At 35.7% G+C, this 23481-nt stretch overlaps 1 protein-coding gene across 12 annotated transcripts in view; it reads right to left on the bottom strand.

Moving 5' to 3' along the window:
- Positions 1-3900: 3900 nt before the first annotated feature.
- The window catches only part of COL25A1 (collagen type XXV alpha 1 chain), a 446203-nt gene continuing 426622 nt past the window's right edge, over positions 3901-23481 (bottom strand). For 6 of the 12 annotated variants that reach the window (XM_072755497.1, XM_026017643.2, XM_072755498.1 and 3 more), the window contains 6 exons: positions 19007-19060; positions 17491-17517; positions 16517-16570; positions 13672-13758; positions 11158-11196; positions 6506-6788 (listed from right to left, as the gene is read on the bottom strand). In XM_072755497.1, the coding sequence (XP_072611598.1) occupies positions 6753-6788; positions 11158-11196; positions 13672-13758; positions 16517-16570; positions 17491-17517; positions 19007-19060 (297 nt within the window). In that variant the 3' untranslated portion in view covers positions 6506-6752. Of the gene's footprint in view, positions 7379-11157; positions 11197-13104; positions 13183-13671; positions 13759-16516; positions 16571-17490; positions 17518-19006; positions 19061-23481 lie in introns of all 12 variants that reach the window. The other 6 variants (XM_072755506.1, XM_072755499.1, XM_072755500.1 and 3 more) reach the window with 5 other exon arrangements.

The raw sequence follows: 23481 nt of genomic DNA, 5'->3' as shown, positions 1-23481 counted from the left end.
CAGGCCCTGGGCTGAAGGTGGCGCTAAACTGCTGAGCCACAAGGGCTGCCCTAGTTTGAGAGTTCTTGAACTAGATCTAGCTTTCTAATGTGGAGGAGCAATAGAAAGATAAAAAAAAAAAAAAAAAAAAAAAAAAAAAAAAAAAACCACAAATTGAGAGAAAGAGGATTTAGAAGGTAAACATTTGATGTTTAAATGGACGACAAACCATGCATACTGCACAAAAAAAGTGCAGTCACGTAACAAAACCATGGTTCCTAGCTTCACTGCCTGCTCTGTAGCCTTCAGCAATCATGTGTTTCATGCTGTTTACTCCTATTCTCCATAGAGGTGATTCAAATCCTCTCCATTTTCTTTAAACTTTTAATCCTCTCTAGCCACTTATTAGATGACTCTGTATCTACTTCATACATATTTTTAATTTAGACCTGAAAAAGATTATAACGCATCTTTAGGTTAAGAACTAGCTGGAATGTTAGTAATTTTCTGTGTGGACTGCTTTCCTTAATTTGTATATCTATAAAATTGGTAAGTCCAAGTGAATTTTGTTGTTGTTGCAACTTTTGTCATTCATTTAAAAATATTTATTGGGGGGGGGTGCCTCAGTGGTTCAGTCAGTTAAGTGTCTGACTTGATCTCAGTTCAGGTCTTGATCTCAGGGTCATGAGTTTAGGCCTGTGTTGTGCTCCATGCTGGGTGTGGAGCCTACTTAATTTTATTTTTTATTTTTTTTAATTGGGAACCTCCCACGTATAGGGTTTCTGTTTGGCTCACCTTCTAATGGAGGAGACAAACTATTAACAACTGGATACATGGCTTAGCAGTGACAAGTAAAATTATTGGAGCAGAGAAGATAGAACATCTAAACTTGGCAGGAAGGGATTTTTAGTAAGTTGATATGTGTATTGAGTGTTGGGAAAGTAAGAGTCCTTTAGATGGATAGTGGGGATGAGAAGGGAGTTGATTTCTGTGAAGGCCTAGGGAGCAATCAAAGGGATCCTCAAATAGTTTAAGATAGAAAACCTTTGGATGAAGGTTTCTGACCTATAAAATATGAAGTTATAAAGCTAGGTGGAGTGTGATCCCAAAAGGCTCTATTTTTTATACCAAAGTAAGTATCTGCATGATAACAGGGGACTACTGGAGTATTTTCAGCAAGGGAATGGCATAATTAATTCTCTAGAAGAGCTGTTCTCAGTGAAGTTGGGTTTTGGCACATGCAATTGGCTTACATTGAGGAACATTATAAAAATCTGCTGTTATGTTCATGTAGGGATGCCCTAAAAGTGTTTTTTTATAAGAAATCACACATAAGCAATTTCTTATCAATCACCTTTGATTCTTTTGACAAAGGACTATGGTATGTTTTCACACTATGGATGATGTAAATATGTTACTGACTTATTTTTCTTTTTCAATAAACACTTAGAAGTTCAGAGCCATATAATTTTAAACCTTATATATTTCCATCACAACTTTCTTTGTGATCTTGTACTTGGTTTAGACATGGTTTTCCTGGTTATTTTTAAACTCATAAATTTTACTTTCTTTATAAGCATTCTTTTCATTTGCCTCAAATTCTATGTGAAATAAAATTGGAGGATGAATCCACAAGTAAATAAGACATGGCCATATTTGCTTTCTTTGAATCATTACCTTCAGGGTGACATAGAGTATGATATGAAGAGGAGATGGTTATTAGAGGCAGGGAGGCCAGTTAGAAGGCTTTTCTAAAAGTCCAAGAAAAAAATGGGGGAAGCCTGAACCAAGGGCAATGGTAATGGGTATAAAAAAATGGGGAAGTGGATCTGAGAGACATTTAGGAGGTAGAATGGAAGGGATTGGTAATGGATTAGATGCTATGTGAGGGAAAGAGTGGGTGACAAGAGGTAGGCAGTGTCTAGAATGATTCTGAAGTTTCCACTATGTTGTGTGGATGGCAGGTGGGGGCCGTATGTTCACTATAATCTGGCAGTCTGGAAGAGAACCAGGTGTGTAGGTGAAGGTGATGAGCTATGTGGGACATCCAGGAGTACATGCCATCACAGTTGGTCTGGAAGTTGGAAGAAAATCTGTGATGGAGATAAAAACTTGGATTTCATGGGAGTGAACAAAGTGCACAAAGTTGAATGTTGACATTGTAATATTGTAGAAGAACTGAATAAAAGTCTTTATGGACTGTGTTTAAATCAGAGAAAACACGCCAAGGTGTTCATGAACATCAATAAAGCTTTATAACAATACAATTCATTACCATTGTTTGGATTAATATTTTAATAATTACACACTTTTTACATTATGAAAATAAGTCATAAATAGTGTAAAAATAATTCTGAAGATCAACTTCTCACAAACTAAGAACCCTGAAAACAAATTAAAAAAGCAAATAAAAACAAATTAGAAACTGAACACAATGCAATTATCTCCAAACTGGAAATCAAAAACCGCACGTCTTTTGATTTAGCAATGTCAGCTGGAGAATTTATAATTAAAATGAAATAAGAAATCAAACAAGGATAATTCAATCTTTCAATTATGTACAGTATTGAGAAAAACAGGTTTGTGAAAACATATTTACAGTGATAAGACACAACACATTCTTAGAATAATCAATTACATGAGACTGGCCCACAAAATATTAAGAAAAATATGCAGTGTAATGCTTGCCAAAATATTTTTTTTGCATTTTCCTCTTATTTTGTATTTATGTGATTTTTTGGCAATATAAAAATAGCTACACATAGAGATGAACTTTAAAATGTAAAAAATACAAATAAAAATATAATATTTTCTAAGGGAAAATCAGATACATACATCTTTTAAAATGTTATTAAGTCGCATGAAACATTTACAACAGTATAAAGAATATTCACATAAATGTCAATAGGTAAGACATTCTTTTGTGAATCCAATTTATTAATATTTCTGAGATATGTGAGAATATCTACTGCATTTTGAGAAATGTTGGTACTTTATCGATAAATCAAACAACAGGTCAGGTTGAAAAAGTCTCCCTATTCTCCAAAGGACAGTTGTGTCGATAAAGCAGCATAGGGAATCTTATGAATTAAATACATTTAAAAAATCAGAAATGCCATTAAAATGTTTCAGTATTGGATTAGCAAAAGCAAAATCCACCAAAAATTTAATTTGGAAGCTTATTTCTGCTATGGCATAAAGGAAATCTAACCAATATTAAGATATGTCCAAAAAATGGGAAAAAGGAAGGATGGAAGGTCCTTATATTTTAAATTAATTTTAGCAGAATCATAATCGATCAGGTATGTTAATTTCACAAGAAACGAAAGATTTTTAATAGCCAGATTCACATGTGATTATTCTTAATCATTATTTTTGAGAATATAAGATTAGATTGCTATGGACTTGACTTTTCAGAGATAGCAGAGTTTTTTTGTTTGTTTTGGTAGAAATTAGCTAAGTTCATTTTAGTAATGTTAATTATTAATATAACTTGGTTATAAAGACATAGAGAAAAGCAAGATTTCAAATATCAATCTCTGCATGTTTCTATGATCGCTTACTAGAAGATCAAAACACCATCTGCCATTCAGGCATAACTTATTTCTTGGTAAGTTAATATATAGTGGCAAAAAAAATTAAAAAAAAAAAAAGGTTGAAAAGCAGTATTAACGCCTTATGGTATAACAATAACATTAAAAAAAAAAACCTTGGAAAATTAAGCACATTTTTTAAGTGATAAAAACATAAGATACTGGACAATTTTTCTAATAGGTCTTGACATGTTGATTTGATCATTTTCCAAACTAGCAGACATATATATGCATTGTAGACAGAAGACCTGTAGAATGAACTATGGATGCATAAGTTCTTACTGTCCCATCAGAACATCATGCACAGAAAGTAAATTCAAGAGCAGACTTTTTTTTTTTTTTTTGGTAGAAATCCAAGATACTCTTATGTTTTCTATAAAATCAAACAAGAAAGAAAAATCCTCCAAGACAGCTTCTCATAACAAAAATGAAAGCTAGAAGAAAAATTGGGGTATATTTGTGTGTCAGTTACTCTATGGATGTGTTAGATGTCTCTAACACTGATTTTGTCAGACTAATGAAATTAGCTTAAAAGGAGGATAAAAGTTGATAAAGGCATATGGTCTATGAAATGAACATGAAATAAAAGGATCTGTGATCCAAGTAAACACACATCATTTATAGGTACACTGTTTTTTTTTTTTTTTTTTTTTTTTTACATTAAGAAAGTCTGGTCATTGAACCATATTACAGCAAATTCATGAACTTTAAAAATAAAATCACACACTAACAGTTTAGGAATGCTATTAAACAGAAAAATGAAATTATCCATAGTAGAGTTGCATTGTCCATAAAGAAAAAAGAAATGCATTAGCACCAACATGAATGGAAAACAATTCTAAAGCTAAAACACATACCAATTTGGCATCCTTAAAAGATGCTTATCAGAAATAGAAGTAGCTCTTAACTTATTTCTAATGTGTCATTCATGTATTTTTTTCTCAATTCCCTATCCAATAATACAAATTAAGGGTTGGAAATCTTGAAGAAAAATAGGTATCTGCTAACACATATAGAGGCAGACATAATTTATCAGTTCGTTCAGCAATTATTTGAGGATTCTTTACATTGACGACAAAACGGATGGCTGTAAATATTTTAGTAATTAAAAGTTTAAGAGTAAAAAAAAAAAAAAAGAAAAAAAAAATAAAAGTTTAAGAGTATTCATGGTGGTTAAGACCTAATAATTCCACTGAACAAAAAGGAGTACTATCATCTCTGTTTTTTCCCAAGGAAATAAATGTAACAGAAGTTTACAGCTTCCTTTACTCATAGAATAAAAATCAATGTTGTCAAATCAGTTGTAGAGCAAAAAACCCAACATACACATAGGACACAAGAGTATTCTTAAAGGGCTATGTTGAAGAAAAAATTTTTGTATATAGTGTTTCTCTTTGATGTTGAGGTATTTTGTTTGAAGCTGTGCAAGTTTTCAATAGTGATTCATCTCAATACCTCTTTCTACCAGAGGAGTAGAAAGAAAGATAGAAATATAGCCACCAGATTTTTCTCAAGACACTACTGTTTGTTTTCCTGGAGACAGTAGTTCTACCCATTTTTGTTCATTTTTCCAAATCATGTAAGACAAATTGTTTCAGACATCAAACAATACTTTTTCCTAACCACGTCAAACAAGAGATAGTCAGAAAATGCCTTCTATTGTTTTAAAAATGCCAAACTGGCTTCAAGTGTGGAATGTTACTAGAAATGTTACCAACTAGATTGATATAATAATTTGGACATCTTTCCAATCTGGAAAACTTATTTAGAAATAAAAAGAAGGCATTTTGTATAATTGAACATTTGGTTAATAATACGAAAGCGATCACAACGATCTTAGGATCTTTGTCTTACGGTCATATCTTAACTGCTGTCACCATAAGTCAGTGAATTAATTTCCCCTCTGGTGGTGAAAATTTATGAATGGAACTAGAAATTTCCCCACAAAATGGCATTAAGTCAGAAGAGAAAGTATATTGTCCTATGGGCTGAAAGAGTGATTACTCCTCATTGATGATATTTCCCCTAATGTAACCTTTCCACTCAGAATAAGCATTTCAAAACATATTACCAACTCTTTACTGTGCAAAGAAATGCTCAGTCTAATACAATTAAGTAAGTTTTGAGCAAGTAGATGAAAAAAAATACTCTATGGCAACTATATTTCACAGCTTTCTGAGATACAGATTTGGTCTGTGCATAAGACAAACATTTAGAAATGTAAAAAAAGATAAAGAAATCTAAATATGGACAAAACTTAGATCTAAATAGAATGATAAGAAATAGAAATGAGTTAATACTATCAAATGTGACCAAATCTTGCCTTAACTGATGATCACGATGTTGCAGTCATTATATGAAAAAAAGCCAAAAGTACTAAAGAAATCGCTTAACTTTGATGCTTTACAATGACTGAATTGAAAGCGGAGCTTCTTTTATATGCTCTTCAATTATTCAGAACAAGAGAGAAGTTAGTAAAAAGTCACCTTGACTATTGCTACCAAGTTATTAGGATTTGAAGACTTTCCTTTAAAAAAATTGTTCAAAAGAAATGTGACAAAAACTGAAACAAGTCTTTTCTTAATATTCCTGGGACTAGAAAAGAAAAGCGTAAAAAAAGAATGAAAATATCTTTCTGTTTCTAGAACTTTGTAGAAAATGTTTGAAATGGGTTGGATCTCAGCAGGAAGGAGAGCATCAGCTTTGATAGAGCTTGTAGGGTGAGCTCCCCTAAATTTCAGAAGAGGTTATTTCAGCCAACCTATTTCGGGAGTGGTACCCCTTCTCTTTGGTGGGATGGAATAGGGGCTGCCATTCCAAGAATCTCCTACCCAAAAGAAGTGCTGTATGCCTCTGTCAGTTTCCAAAAGCACCCATATTATTACTTGTTGGAATTCAGTTTATTTTTTGAAAAGTCTTTTGTTCTGGGTGCCAGCATTTGTAAACCTCTTTCCTACTTGGTCACAGCAGAGACAGCGCAGGATGCCGAACGGTTCCTCTTCCCTTGTCTTCACTGCCAAGGGCAGCCCAAGGAAAAACAGTGGCGGCAACCAGCTTAACCCCTTGATATTTCAACCAAGGTGGCCATGTGAGCCCACAATACTGGAAGCTGTAGATCTGCAGTCGGGACTGCAACTCCCTCAAAATATAAGACCATTTGTGTGTGTGCTCTCCGCCACCTTATCTCTTTTTGGCAATAAGCCATGGTGTAACCCCCTTGAGATGACAAAAGAAATAAAAGCTCAGATGTGATCAAAGGACTCATTAAGCAGCATGCTAGCATCGAACAACAAGCAGGTTGGCACACGGTCATGCTTTTTTAGTCAGTTTCAATGTGTGGTGTGGGCACGAATCAATGCTACAGTGAAAGTGAGTAGGGATGCGATGATAAACTCTAAAATCAGTTAGTATAGTACATTTCCATAATTTTGAGTCCATATTTGGTCACTATTTCATGTAAACTATTTCATGGCATTTTTTGTCCATGCAATTAACAAGCCCAAAGTAAGAAAAGAGCAAGAACAATCATTCTGTATCACTGAAGTGTCCATTTAAATACATATCTTCACATAAGATAAAGAGATACTGATCTATATTTTTTGCAGGCTTCTCACTGGTTTCACATATTGTCCAATTTCAGATGTAAGTGGAGTAAAGATGGACATGTGTACTACAGCAAACAGGAAGAAGCAGCTATATGTAAACATATCTCAGACTTGTAAAATCTGCAATTCGATTTTCAACTATAAATATAAAAAGTGGACCATTATATATACAACTTCATGCTCAGGAGGTTAGATTCATCACTGCAGAAAAACAAATAACAGAAGAGACATACATAGAATTAGTGGTCTGGAATAAGAATTCCACATTAACATTCATTTTAAGAAAATTGGTAGAACCCTGAATATAGTTTTTTTTAAATTAATGAGCCAAATGATATGTGTCCCAAACATTGCTTTTCTAAAACTCCAGGGGGTTATTAAAATTTACAGCCTGGGTTCCATGTACATTTTTCTTTTGCCACTGAAAAGTTTGTGGTGTTTGTCTCAGTAACAATTCTGGGAAAGCAGAAAATTAGAATTTTATCATATATGTGCCATAAGTAAAATACATGTCCTATACTTATATAATCTTCTCAATCATTAAAATCCACTGTGGAAGAGGCTGGGGATCTGGTGGCACTTACTTCACCCACACCTGGCTATAATACTACTGTCATTCGACTCTTGTTTCCCTTCTCCTTTTTCTAGCCCTACCCTGTTGCGGATGGTGTACATGGTAAACCTGCCTGCTATCAGGTCTTCAAGATGTGTTGGAGGTTCCATGGTCATCTAATGTATCATAAATCGCTGGTTGCTTGTTCTGAGCAGCCATAATTATTAAGATTTTCCTAGAACTCAAGTTAAGTCTGAGAGAACAGAGGGACAATGGTCTTTAAGGTATAAACTTATAGAGCAGACCTGGGGAACCTTGACTTTCAAAAAACAAATATACCAAAAACCAAAAACCCAATGAGGAAAGTAGAATGCCTAGTTCATTAATTAAAAACATTTGTTTTTCTCTCTCCAAATAAAACAGACACTATAGTAGATATGCTTAAGAGGCTATGTACTTTGTGATAGTCAGAGATGGAGTTCACTCAATGGTTATTTATTTATTTTTTTTAAGATTGTATTTATTTATTCATGAGAGACACAGAGATCACTCAATGGTTCTGCATGTCATGTCTATGCTAGAGATGTGCCTATGGAAGTATTCCTTTCCCTAAAGTCTCACTTAGCTCAAAATTCAAAGAGATGTATTTTTTTTAGTACCAATGTTTTGTAAAAAGTCTACAGAATTTTAAAGATTCTCTTCCCCCACCCCAGATTTTAAAACCTAACTAAAAAAAAAAATCTGTCACCTTGCTTTAGAAAGGTTTGCTGCAAACCTTCCTCACAAAATAAAGTTTAGTGAAACATTAAAAATATGAATAAATAAAGGAATCTGATAAATAAAAAATTATGAAGCCTACAGGTATTTTTCTATTACATAGTTTTTAATCTCTGATGCAGATGGATAACTTTAATAGCCTGAAAGTAGTTTCTTAACCATAAATTCTGCACTTATTCACTGTATGAATTATGCTGTGAACTGGTACATTGTTATTCAAAATTTAGAAGACAGAACTGTTTCTAGAAAGAAAAGTAATTTAAACAAAGATCAAATAGTTTTGCATGAAAAATTTTGTTTTGAGAGTAGCATGACCAAGGAGACTTGCTCATTAATCCCAGTAATTTACATTGCTACCACACTCTGAACTTTTTTCAAATACCACTGTGCTCTAGAGGCTAGTGAAAAACATAATAGTGCTTAAAAGGGTTGTCCACATAAAATAGGACAAACTAGAAGTATTCTACTAGCCCTTTTAAAAAAAAATCACTTAAAAAAATAATTTGAGAGAGCTAAGTTGATTACATAAGAGATTTTAGAACATTTTATTTTCTAGTTGTTCTTTTTTTGAAGTGAGGAGGTGTTGGGCAAGGTTGATCATCACAATGATTTACATTTGTGTGTATTGGGGAGCGTGGTAAGCAGTACTGAAGTTTTCTTATTGAGTTCTTTATACAAGAAGATGTTAGAGGGGCGCCTGAGTGGCTGAGTCATTTAAGTATCCGACTCTTGATTTTTGCTCAGATAATGATCCCAGGGTTGTGAGACTGAGACCCGTGTCATGCTCCATGATGGGCATAGAGCCTGCTTGAGATTCTCTCTTTACCTTTCTCCTGTCCCTCCCTCTCTTCCCTATCCTCTCTCTCTCAAAAAAAAAAAAAAAAAAAAAAAAAAAGGGTGTTAGATTTAAGAAGTCCCTAATCCTATGTAGGATATAGTGTCTACTCTGTGGAAAAATAAAGGGAAATTTTTGATTTTCTGATGCTATTCATATTACTGCTAGGTTTGGCCATTCGTGAACCAAAAAGATGAATCCTTTGCTTGGTGCCATTAACACTATGCCCTCACAAAAAAGGAAGTGATTTAGAAGCAGCCAATAATTATGTAAACCCAAGTGCTGAGTTCTGTCAGAAGGCTGGATAAAGTAAGCCTTTCAGCATCTCCCTCTATGTAAAGTGTACCTAGGACTGTATTAAAAAATCATTACAGTATTAGATTACAGGTCAATGGTTAAAGAGCAAATGGTAATTCCAGCTCAGGATTGAATTCAAGATTCTGAGAACGGGGATTCTGATGGCGAAAAGATACTTTTCTAAGGTGAAGAAGAATATGATGATAGGCCCACCTTCCTGAGAATCCCTTGACCCCAGCTGTGATTGAGCTAATTCTCTGACAGGCTGAAAGTGAGTATGGGGAGTTGCTAAATAAATGACACTCCTGACAAAGAAGGTTTTCTTTCTTTGGCAGAGTGGGGGGTGGGGGGGGAAGTGGCTAAGCGGGAGAGTCAGTTAAACAGGATCTCCTCAGCAACAGAGCTGAGGAGATGAGACCCACTGAGGAGAGTCAAGTTTCCCTTCATCTCTCTGCAACCCTAGAGTTCTGTATAGTTTTGCCAATGAGGCATGCCTGTCAAAAATTACTCAATAAGCCACAAGGTGTTAGAGAAAAAACTTCAAAATGATCAAAGCAGCTTTATACTTTCCCCTAACTCATTTTTCCACCAGTGGAATTCCTTTATCCTTCAGTAGCATATATGCGCAGCTCCTTATAATTAGGTTCACACCATTATTGTGTAGAGGGTTGGGATTCTTGAACTAGCACAGCGCCTACAGATCTCTTCCCTGCTTAAAGTCCTGCCATTGTTTTCCACCGCCCACTTCTCGTTCTGTTGGATACTAGCTCTTGCCCTTAGAAGTTACTTAACCTCTCTGAACTTCAGTTTCTTCATCAGGGTCATTGAGGATAATAACAAGGGTTATTATGAGGATTAAGTAAAATGTTATCCCCTTATGAAAGGGTCCATCATATTCATCATACAGCCTTTCCACAGAGAAGGTTCTCTAGGACATTCCCTTCCACACTGAATATATACACAGCATCCAGGGGCTGAAGAGGCTAGAATGAATGAGAATCATAAGAAACACCAACTTCAATAAACAGATTCTCCTAAATAAATCATCCCTGAAGAAAAAAACCTCATGCTTACACTTTCTGCTTTCTCAGCTTCATGATTAATATTGGCAGGGTTCTACCATGTATTTTGCATGTTTGCCTACGTAACTGAGCATAAATAGAAAAAGAATCACAATTAAGCATAGTTTTAAATAGTAGGAAGACAAGGAGTTCATTGATTCAATAAGCAAACTGTTGTCAAGATGCACTGCCCCTTTCCATTCCACAGAAAGGGTTCAATAGGGAAGGTTTCCAAGTTATAATGTTTGTTAAGAACTTTTTTCATTCATCAGTTTAGGAGGAAATCAGCAGTAAACATATTAATCAAAAGATATTCTGGAGATGGAATCTTTTGCTTTTTAATGCCCAAATAACGTCCAGGAATCAAACTCAAAAGGTCTATTCTAAATGGAAAAAGCCAGGCCAGGGGAAGAGAAAGAGGGAGTGCTTCTTTTAGAAATAATTCTGTAAAGCCTACCTTTTGCCAACAGCCAGGCATGGGTAATCCATCTGGCCCCTGTTTTAAAGAGAAGAGTAAGAAATCCTCAGGCTCTGCAAATGTGAACATATTTCATAATTCACATGCTCAGAAGCTTAAAAAATGGATTTCTACTCACTAGGTGCCTGTAGTCACAGGCATTTTTTTTTTTTCCTAATTATCAACTCCCAATAGAATGGATTTCTACTCACTAGGTGCCTGTAGTCACAGGCATTTTTTTTTTCTAATTATCAACTCCCAATAGAAACACTAGTTAAAAAGAAGAAAATTCAAATGTTTTCTAGAGTGAGGATACATTTTGAAAATACACACAGCAAAAATTACACCTCATTTTGAGCAAGTAATTTACAAAGCTTACTCAGTTCCACCTTTAGAGAATAAATCTGTACTAGCTCTCTTAATTTCATTAAAACACATTTCACAGTTATCTTTATTAAATAAACTGGAACAACTCGTCTTCCTGGTCACTATGGTCTATGGTTGAATATGTATGATAATAATGAATAATCAATGATGAGCCATTTCTATCTGAAGTTTGTACCTCTGCACATGCCAGTATCTTTTACTTTTCTATACTGAAAGTGAGATATAGTAGAATGCATCCAAATAATTAAAAAATCGGCAGCCCATCTGTATCTTTACAGTAAGATGTCATCCATAGCATTCACCAATTTTTTAATTAAAAATTCTGTAGAAGCTGGTTAACCAATTCTGAATCAATAAGAGATTCCTAAATGTTGCACAATTTACTTTCTTTTAAAGTACAAGCACTCTTCAGATACAAATGATAGAAATAAGGCAGGAAGAGTCGATATATTATGAGACATGCTTGTGTTTTCCCCTAACAAAATGATTGTAAAATATTATTTATTATTAACAACAAGCAAACAAAATAAAAGACGGGCACTCCTACTGAGATTTTGCAATCATAATTATTTATCAAATACATTTTTCCTATAAATATAATCTCTTAAGAAGCTTAAGAAATAGAACTCTATCTTTAAAAAATCATGCTTAGCACTGAAGAATAAGAACATGCAGACCAAGTATAACAATCAATAAGTATAAAACAACCCTAAAAAGTTTTCTTTGATACCTCAGAAAGTATGAATATGCTTTCTTTTTAAATATAAAAAAGAAAAAAAACCAAAACGCTTTGAAATAGCTATATACTTGGGAGAAACTTGGTAATGCCAGATTGGTACAAGGAGAGGATCACCCAGTAGAATTTTAGATTTTAGTATAAGGAGGATTTTGAGTTCATGCCAATGGGGATAGGGGAGTTCTGTCTACTTTAGGAAAGTGAGTTTCAAAAGGAGAGACCATTACATTGAAAAGGTTATGTGGCAAAGAAGAGGGTTGGGCTGCAGACTATTACCATCTTTAGAAGCTCTTAGCTTGGTTTTCTTCCCTATGGTCTCTTAACAGCATTCCCTTGAACTGCTTAACTCTTGACCACAGAAGCTTAACTCTGTCGGTCTGGCCTTTTTTATGGCCTCACAGAAATTTAGTGGAAGAGGCAAAAATGCATTTATTTCTTTCAGAGAAAAAGAAAAAAAAAAAGCTAAATTTAGGGGTACAATCCAAAGGTATGGCCTTAGTAGTACCTTTACAGAGAAGACTTTTTAATATAATTTTACTGTATTCTTTAATATTTATTGAATAGGTTAATATTCCCCAGAATGTAGACATGGCAGTCCTGTTAGTTGTGAGACAATGTCAGGAAGTTAATTTGCAGTCTTTGGTGGAAATGCTTGCGTGCTCTCGTCACCCCACAGAGATGCTGAAGGAGCTGTTCATGCACATGCATGTAGTGTGTTTATCATGTAAAGCTTGTTCCAGAAGTACCACTTTACACTGATAGAGATGAATATGTAATAAACAAAGGAATTGCATGCAGGGTGGTAGGAAAGAGAAATACTGTACCAATTGGCAAGGGGCATCCAGCCCATCCAGGCCAGGCTGGCCTGGCTCCCCTTTTTCCCCCTTAACGCCACGGAATCCCTGTTTGTAAAGATTAACTCATAATGTTACTAACACAAGAAATCACTTAGGCACAAATTATGCTAAAGAAATAACTACAATAACAAAAAGCTGGGAGAGGAGCAACTCTGAAGGACAAAGTAACATCCACTGAAGTTGAACCAGATAAGAGCTTGACCTATGCCTATAATTAGGGCTTATCTGGGAACAGTGACTTTCTCTTTTGAGTGGTATGGACTAGTATGCACCAGTTCCTCTTCAGATCCTATATTCACATTCCAGTGGCACGTTGATACTTGAGTGCCAAGAATCCAGCAGAGCTGGTGGCCAGAGACAAGGCGTGGAATATACCGGGAGAGCCGGAGATAGATGTGTGTAGTACCCTAAAGTCTGTGTTAACTGACCCCCAATCAAAACCCCTGCTGTTACGGGTCCCTCCAGCGTGCTCTTCTCCCAGTTTATTCCTTCATACATGGTATCTGGAGACAGAGCTCCACGAGTCAGACATACCAACGGGCAAGGTGCATCTAATCCAGGAGCACCCTGTTCTCCTTTCTCCCCTTTAGGCCCCTTTTTGCCTTTCTTTCCCTTTTCCCCCTGTGGATATAAGGGTTTAAATAAAAGACAGGTTTTATTTGAGGGGGGAAATATGGCGATTCAAAAGATGGTTTAGCCAATAAAAGTCTGGAAGGGCATTTACCACTGTTTTCTGGTTTAGGGAAGGCATGATATTATAAAAGATAACTTGTACTTTCAGAGTGACAATGGATTCTGGGCAATGATACAGGGGATTTTACTTAAGATACTCAACAAGATGAAAGAAGGAGATCTGAAAAGCCAACACATCAAGTGCTGACTTAGACCCTAGCACCATGGTCTTGGTGAATGAAGTATTTCCTCCATAGGTCTGGTGAAGATAACAAATACCAACTGTATGGAAGCCAGCCAGTGGCAGGTCAAATTCAGAGGAATAATGAATACTTTACCCAAGTTTCAATACCTTGTCAGCTTACTTTTTTCCTAATCCTATGACAGATGAAAGCTACACTGAGCCAGACGAAAAGGAAAGAATATTAACAGCTTCTATCTTTTGGAAACATAATCCAATTTTAGGACATTATTTTTTGTAGTTGTCATTACGAAATATTCAGTATATTATACTTCTATTTCTTTTAAGATTTTTATTTTTTAGGAAACTAAAAGCAAATTCTTTATTAAGTCAGGTAAACAAGTTTTAAAAGTGCTAATACTTCTCAGCAAAACCAACTGGAGAAACAGACTTATTTCTACTTATTTCTAATAAATCCAAGGATGTTCTTTAATTTACTCTTACAGATCTCATGCCAGGCTTTCACAATGGTAAATGAGTTTCCAGCTTACTCACAATGTAACAAAAGCCAAAAAAAAAAAAAAAATCTGTTCAAGAGAGGAAAAGCAGTTTGGACTCAGTTGAGCTAATACTAAAATGAGGTAGGCAGGATAATTACATAGTGGGAATGTAGCCATGGAAATTAGTATTTAGGAATCAAGGTAGAGGCGTGGAAATCTGCATGGATCATGGGAATGGAGGAATTAAGGAAAGGAGGCAAAAGGAGGAGAAGGAAGGAATGCACCTCAGCTGTTTCTTATTAACATAAATATCTCTGCATATTTATAGACAAGAAGTTGGTGCTGTACAGAATACAAAATACTGCGCAATACATATTTAAATTAGTGTATTCATTCTGCACTCAGGAAGGCAGTTACAATAAAAGTGAATAATTTCAGAAGCAAAACAACATGAATATTCAAATACATATACATAAGATATGTATGAGATAAGCATTCAAATTAATACATTCATTCTGACTGTGTGAGTGAAAGCTCCTCATTTATCTCCTGTGTGCCAAAAAGATTGCATCAGAAGGCTCAGAATCAAAAACACTTGGGTTTCTTGAATACTGGGGAAGGAGAGAAATTCTGTGTGGTTTAGTTAATCATGATCAAAGATGAAGACCTGAGAAACTAGGGTGAAGTGAGAGCAGGTGTGACAGGAAGTCAGATGGGAGGGGAGCTCAGGACTAAATTGCTCACTCATGCAAGATTGGTCAACATCCTTCCTAAGCAAATAACTTCAATGCCACGATGTAAATTGATTTAAACTTGTTTGGGTGAGCTCTTCTCTCCTCAGAGGCAGTGGACTCTTCATCACATTGGTGAGACAGGTGTGTTGGGTATTAAAAATTCAGAATTCAGTTCATTATTTGGTAAGTCAACTGAGATTAATCACTCCACAGAAAAGTGTTGTCTTATGAATGCTGACTCTAACAGGCTATAGGAATCATTTTTCAGTGATATGTTAGCGGACCTCAAGCTTTATGGAAAACAGACACTATAATACAAAGAATAATGAATCAGCGTTATTATTAATCAACATAATTTTGTAACAGTTAGGGATTCCCTATGCGACACAAAACCATCTGCCCTTGTGTGTATGAGCACATGAGGGCTCTTGCTAATTTTTATCTCCCATGTTAAAGAATGATACACAAAAAGTGTTCACATTTGGATCTAATTTTCCTAAATATAAAACTTCTAATCATGGAATCTGAAGTATGGAAATATTTTTGTATGAGTGATTAACATTGTTCTGAGGATTACATTTGTAGCTTTATGTTTTCATAAGTTTTAATACTAGTAATTTCTTCTTTGTTTGCAAGATCATTAAAATGAGTATCTGCATAATGGTGACATACTTTTGAGTGTAAGATTTTAGACTCATGCAGCCCCTTAAGTAAATATATGATAAATGTTTAGAATCTTTAAAGCACCTCCACCTTGAGCTAAATGCTTGCATGCACAATTTATCTGAAGTCAAAACATGTATATTTTATAGTTAGAATTTATAATTCGGAATAAAAGAACTTTTTAAAACTTTTCTACTGGGATTTCTATCTCTCTACTGGGAATGTTGTGCATATAAATGAGATGCTGGCTTTCCAGGGTTAGGTGAGCTCTTCCAGAAAACTCTTGCGATCTGTGCTGTTTAATTTTTACTTTAACGTAATAAACACCTTTTTAAATTCATTTTCAAGAATGCCAGGACATCACGTCTTTCAACAAATTGGTGTCAGGTAAGCCTGGTTATGAGGACATTGCACTTTTTTTCCTTCTGTGCTAGACCATGCCCTTATTTCTAGCGCTGTAACCTTCTTCATTCCTCTGTGAAGACCTGGCTTTTTAGATCAGGCATCAGTGTGTTTTTGGAGCACAGGATGAAGAAAAATTAGATGTGTGAAAGAATCGCGTAGGTTGAACAGCAAAGCACACGGCATGAGAAAAATCAAACAGGCACATGCTAGAATGGAGAGGTCACCTTTTCTCCCTTTTCTCCTACATCACCCTTCTCGCCTCGTGGACCAGGGAAGCCCTAGAGGATAAAAAGCAAACCAAAAAGATCTATTGATGTAACTGTGGCAAAATCACACTGAAAAAAAATCACACTGAAAAAAAAAAGGTTCCATGTTCCTCAACGCAGATATGAAGAAAAATGGCAGACCAATAATCCTAAAACTCATATAGTTAAAAGTAACACTTAGGAGTAATAGTTGTTTGATGTCTCAGTTATCTATATGAAACACATTTGTAGCTTTTTCTCCTAAGATATATGCAAGTGGAGAGAATATCAGGATTCTACTTTGAATCCTAGCAAGGGTGGTCTGTAGGATGACTCGTGTGGCATTTGGCAAATCACTTACCTCACAGGATTTTATGCTTGCACATAACAGGTGCTCAATAAAAAGTTAACTATTATTACTTTTGCTATTATTATTATTACTCACATAATAAGGCTGTTATTATATTCACATAATACAGTGGTCATTTCAAGAGGCATTTACTTTTGACAGTCTATTTTTTATAGTTATGTTGTTATAAAATATATAGACAATTTATGTTAAAAGGAAAAAATATTGCATAACAACTTTGAGAATAAACATAGTATACCACTCTCTAAGGGTGGCACATGAAAGATGTTTCTTTCAATTTTAGGCATATTTTTAAATAAGTGGTTCAACTGCTGATGTTCAGGGTGTCCCTAATTTGGGAAAGCATTTTGAAGTGCCATTATCAACTGTCAGTTATTAACTTTATACTAATTATGTGTTTTGCTTTTCTGTTTATCTCGCACAGACACTAGTGGTTGTATTTTATATTGCTATCTACATGCACAGCAATATATGCCTTATGCATAACTATGTGCACACAAAAAAAGTATTCTTGCTGTTATTGATGATGGAGACCATCAGCATCTATTACAACAGGAAGGTGTTCATTATACGTATTACTTACATCAAGACCAGGCTCTCCATCTTTCCCCTGCCAAAGAACCATAGTAGCTACATTAGTGTTCCTAAGTTTCATGAATAGGTTATTGTTACTGTTTTATTTGAGGCCGCCTGGGCATGCAACACTAGTATTAGAACAACTACTTCAGAAATGTGTAAAAGAGTCTTTATTGATTAGTAATACAAATTATTTTCACCAAATTAGGTGAAGTGACTGTTAATGCTGTAGTTAAGGGCCATGTAAAATTTTTTATTATAGATTAGATCACATAGCTTGATATTTTGCTCAAGTTTAATGCTTGGCAACCAATTTATCAATCCAGGAGTAAGCTGGAGTAAGCACAGATACCATTTAGTTGATTTTGAAAACATACCAGCACTAATAAAATAGGCAAATCAATACTGCTTCAACTTGATGACTTAGTACTTGGTTCATGAATGAGTAAAGAATGTGAAAACTGTTTATTGCTAAGTATAGTTTTAACTTGGTTATATGCTTACCTTGTCTATAAATATTGAGGGTGTGAAGGTCACAACTTAAAAACTGTTTTTAAGTAAGCTTTGTCAAAAATGATCCCTGGAATACAAAGGAGTCACCAGACTGGTGCAAGGATTGATAAATTCAGCCCCATGGTGCAGATTATTGAGGCCGAGACCCTAGAGTGTCACAGAGCAGATCCATCCAAAGTTACTAGGACATTGCTTTAATTCAATTAGATTTTGAAAACTGTTTCAAAATCAACCTGTCTTTCAGCACTGAAGTAATCCTGGCTTAAGTTTATTATTTTGGTTCTGTAAGGTATCAAACATGTGGAAGTTAGAGGTTAAAAGCCTTAATACACTATGTTTCTATTGTAGTCCTATCCTACCGTATCAGATCACATATAATTATCCCAATGATAATGTCCTGAAGCACACCTGCAGCCTCAATCTGAAGACTGTATAAATGAGAATTTTCAGAAGACAGACCACTATCCACATTCTATGTTCTAAAGATCCTTATCACTGCAGTGCTTTAGAAAGGTTAGAAACCTCAAAATCACTGCAAACATCAACTTGAGAAAGAAGTTTTATCGGCAAGGTTAGTTTTAGTAAGGAACCTCTGAGAACAGATAAAACCTGAGGAAAGTTGTCTTAAATAAAACTTCCACACCCACTTTTGGTAGTGACTTTCCAAGGAAGTGCCAATTATGAGTGTCTAATCATGCCTAGATGGCATAGGGAGGGAATTTTCTGACAGTGGAAATCCTGCTTTCAGATTAGTACTGTTTTTCTTGTGGACAATCTCTGATCCTCTCAAACTCATGAAGTGTGTTGTGTGTGTGTGTGTGTGTGTGTGTGAGTGGGAGAAGATGTGAATATGACCCATGAAGGATATGGTTACACTGGTGTTGTGGAGAATTAGTGGATGGTTCTTTGCTCCCCTAACGTGATTAGTCTGCCCTATCAGGGAAGGGTTAACCATGCCGGTGTCAGGTCATCGATGCATGCTGAAGGTGGAGACAAGAAACAAAACTTACAGGCAGACCATAGGGTCCTCTGGGTCCAGGCTCTCCCATGACTCCTTTTTCACCCTGAAATGAAAGCCGAAAAGTTCAAATCATATACAAATGCATATATTCACACACTTCCCTAATGGCCTGTGTATCAAGCCTCCATGTGAGGTACCATTCTGTCAAGCTTCCAATGATGCAGGCTCTTTTGGCGGCTTGGTAGGTGATATGGTAAAAAAAACCAAAACACCCCACATTTGCATATTCTACCAAATTACCTCTGAAAGAAGGGCAGTACGAGTGCTGGTACCCAGGTGTGCAAAGGATTTGCATATCTAGAGTGCTGTGCTTGGGTTTCTTTGGCATTAATGTGAAACATTTTTAAATGAATGTGAAATGTTTTAAAGGAAGTATTTTTTAAATGTAAGAATAAAATGTCTTTTCTTTTTCTATCAAATGTCTCTTCTTTGGCAGGCCTCTTTCTTGACTGCCCTGGCCCTTAACTGAGCTATAGTTTACGGTATGGCCTCCCAAACCAAGAGACACAGGCAAGTTTAATCTCTGCTGAGCCTCTCACTAGAATATGCACTTTGGATGCCAGAGCCTCTGGCTTTGTTCCCTACTGCATCTTCATGGCTTATGGTAGTGTCTAGTGCATCAGTAAATATTTGTTGAATTAATCAAATCAAATCAGTATAATCATGTACATGTTTTGTATCCTTTCTGAAAAAGAGAATTTAAAAACATTTATGCCTTCTTCTAAATGCCTAAGAAGGTAGGTATGTATTACCTTCATCACTTGCTCTCCACATACCTATTTGAGTATCTTGCCCCAGCTATAACACTATATGTGATAATGATAATCTTGCTAATAGAGAATACTGCGAGATTGGAGGTCATCCCATGAACATGAAATAATTATAGTAAGAGATGTTCTGCATTTCAAATAGTGTTTTCTTCTGCTGCCATCTCCAAAATAAAAGCATTTGTCAGGATTTAGCATGCAAACTTCAGGAGTGATGATGATATTTATATGAGTGACCAAAAAGAAAATGTTACCTTCTTTTATCACATCTTTAAAGAAGCATGAAGGTTAGCAAAGCCTTTTCATAGCTAAAATGCTTAGTTTTGCTCGTAGCTATGTGTTCAGATCCAAGTGTTATGCTGTATGCCTCAGTACTCCAGATTCCCATGTGAGAAAATTTCAAGTCACTATTAACATTCTTCTTTCTTTTATTTTTATTTTTTAAATTTTATTTAAATTCAATTTGCCAACATATAGTAAAACACCCAGTGCTCATTTTATCATGCGCCCTCCTTAATGCCCATTCTTTCTAAACTTAGGGGTTGGTGGAACTAATTAATTAGCACTGTCACCTAGAGGCACATATTGTATAGGGAGATTACCAAAAATAAATATGATAAAAGCTTGTTGAACTTCTAGTCATCATTACTTTATGTTTATTACTGAAAGATCAGCAATCCCATTCAGTAAGGTGGCCAGGCTTTGAAACAAAACATTAAATTTGAATTCCAGTCTGGCACTTACTGGCTGGTAACTTTCTTAACCTTTCTCTGCCTGAGTTTCATTGGCTGTTAAATAAGAACAATAATACCTATTCTGCAAGAATTTTTCTGAAGATTAAATGTGATTATAAAACATGAAATGATGTCACCAAATAATATGTTCCATAAATAGTAGCTCTTGTTATTAATACACCATCAGAGGTCTTGTTTTAAATGAAAAGGGTTTGGCAGCCAATTGAAATTAAATTTCTTTCCATTTGATCTGGCAGTGTGATTTATGATATTTTAAATATTTTATTTATTTATTTATTTATTTATTTATTTATTTATTTATGAGAGAAAGAGTGCATGGAAGGACAGGAAAAGGGAAAGAATCTCAAACAGACTCCAACTGAGTACAGAGCCTGATGAGGGGCTCCGTCTCATGGCCCAAATATTGTGACCTGAGCTGAAACCAAGAGCCAGGTGCTCCTCCCGTCCAGCCACCAGATGCCCCAATTTATGATTTTTTAAAAAATGGTGGTAGTGGTGGCATATATGTGTTTACAGTCAGGGGGAATGGGTAGTAAAGTGGGAGGTGAGGGTTTAAAAGGAAAGTTCACGCAATCTGGAGTAGGTCTGGTTTGAAAAATCTCCACAGATATTTTTGATATACCTATTCCCTCTTCCCTCCTCTGAGTACTCTCTGCTTTATTGTGCTTTTAAAATGAATATACCATGGTTTATTTGAATTAAGCTGTCACTAAAACATTTGTCTGCGGAACTGCTCATATAGAACTGCTCACCCCAAATAATTACTTTAATGACAATTTCATTTCACTTGCCAGCGGCTGCTTCAGAAACAGGCCTATGCCCCAATTCTGGCTGTTAAGGTATTGGAGGAAGTCTGAAGGGAAGTGAGGGGGAAGGTTTGCTTACTGCTAAGGCAGAGACACGGAAGGAGATGTTTGTTCTCTCACTGGAGAGGTTTGTAGGAACCAGCTTGCCTGTGATCAGAAGACCAAGCCAGCATGTGGAAAGGGCAGAGAGGCAGAGTCAAGAGTATCTCCTTTGAATATTTTGTTATATAAAGTAGTGAGTTTCTCTATTGTTTAAGCCATTCTGAGTTGGTATCTGTCACTTAGAGCCAAATGCATCCTAATGGTCCCCACCTGAAAACTTTTGATTTGAATATGAAATATGGAATGAAAAAGGGATTTGAATTCTTCTTCTGGATTAAATAATTGCTGAAAAACTTTTGAACCTCTCAAACTTAACATCCTTCACAGAGTTCCTCAGCAGTTACACGGCCACAGGAAGAAATCAGCTCAAGGCAGGGATCATCAGGTCCTTTAAGGGCTCACGCTGTCACTCATATATTTGATAATTTCTGAATGACACTGCCAGTAGAACACCTGGTGTCTTTTAGGCCAGTCTCATTTCTTTCAGGCTCTTTAATTTGTATGTCTACACTGAGGAATTCTTCTAGAAAGGATTCCTGATTCCTCCCTCTTTAAAACTGGAAACTTTTCTAGGAGAGTCCAAATGGCACCTCCGTCAATTAACTTTGAGAATCACACTCCAGTTTAGCACTTTGGGTGAGGGACACTTGGAGAGTACTGACATATGATCCAGTCAAGATAGTTAACGTGCTGAGTAAATACAAGTGTAACACTTCACACTGCACACCATTTGACTTAAACTATGTCTTCAAAAATTCTTAGCGATTTCATTTGTTCTCCTGGTTAATTCTGCCCCAGCGCCGAGACCTGATACTCTTGTGACACTCTGGAGCTATCGGAAGTAGCAGCTGATTTACCGAACGGTAAACCCTCTTGAGCCCCAAGGGCATTCTGCCAAAAGACTACTTGAGATTTGCTGCTCCATTTTTAGTACATGTGCTGGATTTCTTGATACAATGCTTGAATGCGTCAGCAGCATGAGGCTCTTAGCTTTTAAATGTTTTTAATTAAGATGATCTTCATAAGTCAGCTTGATTTTAGAAATAAGACAATTGCAGATTCAGATGATTTCTTCCTTTAGGACTCACCTCCTTCTAGAAGCATTCTTGGATAAAGCCAGACTTCCTCATCATGGTACATACAGTCTGTATGATTTGTATTCACTTTGGCCTCATTATCTGGCTATTTCTTGCTGATATTTATTTCCTCTGCCATTAGATTGTAAACTCTGCTAGGTCAGAGAAAATAGCTGCTACTTTTACAGTATGGAGTAAATATCTATAGTGCATTAATAAAAGGTTGTAGGATGACAAATCAATTATAATGGCATTATTCAATTCACTGCAGCAAATTAGCAAAACTGACTACACAAATGGGAGGAAAGTGCTTCCATTTCACACTAGGAGTATACTGTGTTCTATAGATTATAAAATATAATAAATGTTTACTGAATGAACGAATTCATTTTCTAGAACACAGAATTATGGAATTGGGGTAGGTGCCAAAGAAATAACTCTGTGCCCTTATTTTAAAGCAAATTACCCCAGACTGAAGACACTTTATCTAGTTTTAAAAGACCATAGCTTGCATAATGAATCATCTCAACATTTTGAAGCCCTTACTATTCGGATACTTTCTTTACAGCCTCTCCTGGATGGTCGGGAAATTGATGACACAATTCCACTCAGACACAAGAAAACTTCCAAGTTTCCCAAAGTGAAGAAAAGAAAAAATGGGAGAAAAACAGAGAAAGAAAGAAGAAAGGTTCCAGACAGATGACTAGCTGCTGAGGCTGCAATACATTTTTTTGTGTCAGATATTTATCTTCTGCTCTGAAGATCTTTTTTTTTTTTCCCAAGGATATGGAAACAGGGCCTAGCAATAGGGAGGTTAGTGAAAGGTTTTTGTTCCATAGTTCACTGAAATTATTTCCTTATGGTTAAAGAAAGACAGCCTATTCTTTTGCTAAAAATAAATAAATAAATAAATAAGAAGCATGTGTAACTGTGTGGAGAAGAATACTTAAGTTTTATA

Source organism: Vulpes vulpes, chromosome 4 (assembly GCF_048418805.1).
Source record: "Vulpes vulpes isolate BD-2025 chromosome 4, VulVul3, whole genome shotgun sequence".
Classification (NCBI taxonomy): Eukaryota; Metazoa; Chordata; class Mammalia; order Carnivora; family Canidae; genus Vulpes; species Vulpes vulpes.
This window is presented reverse-complemented; position numbering and strand designations above follow the sequence as displayed.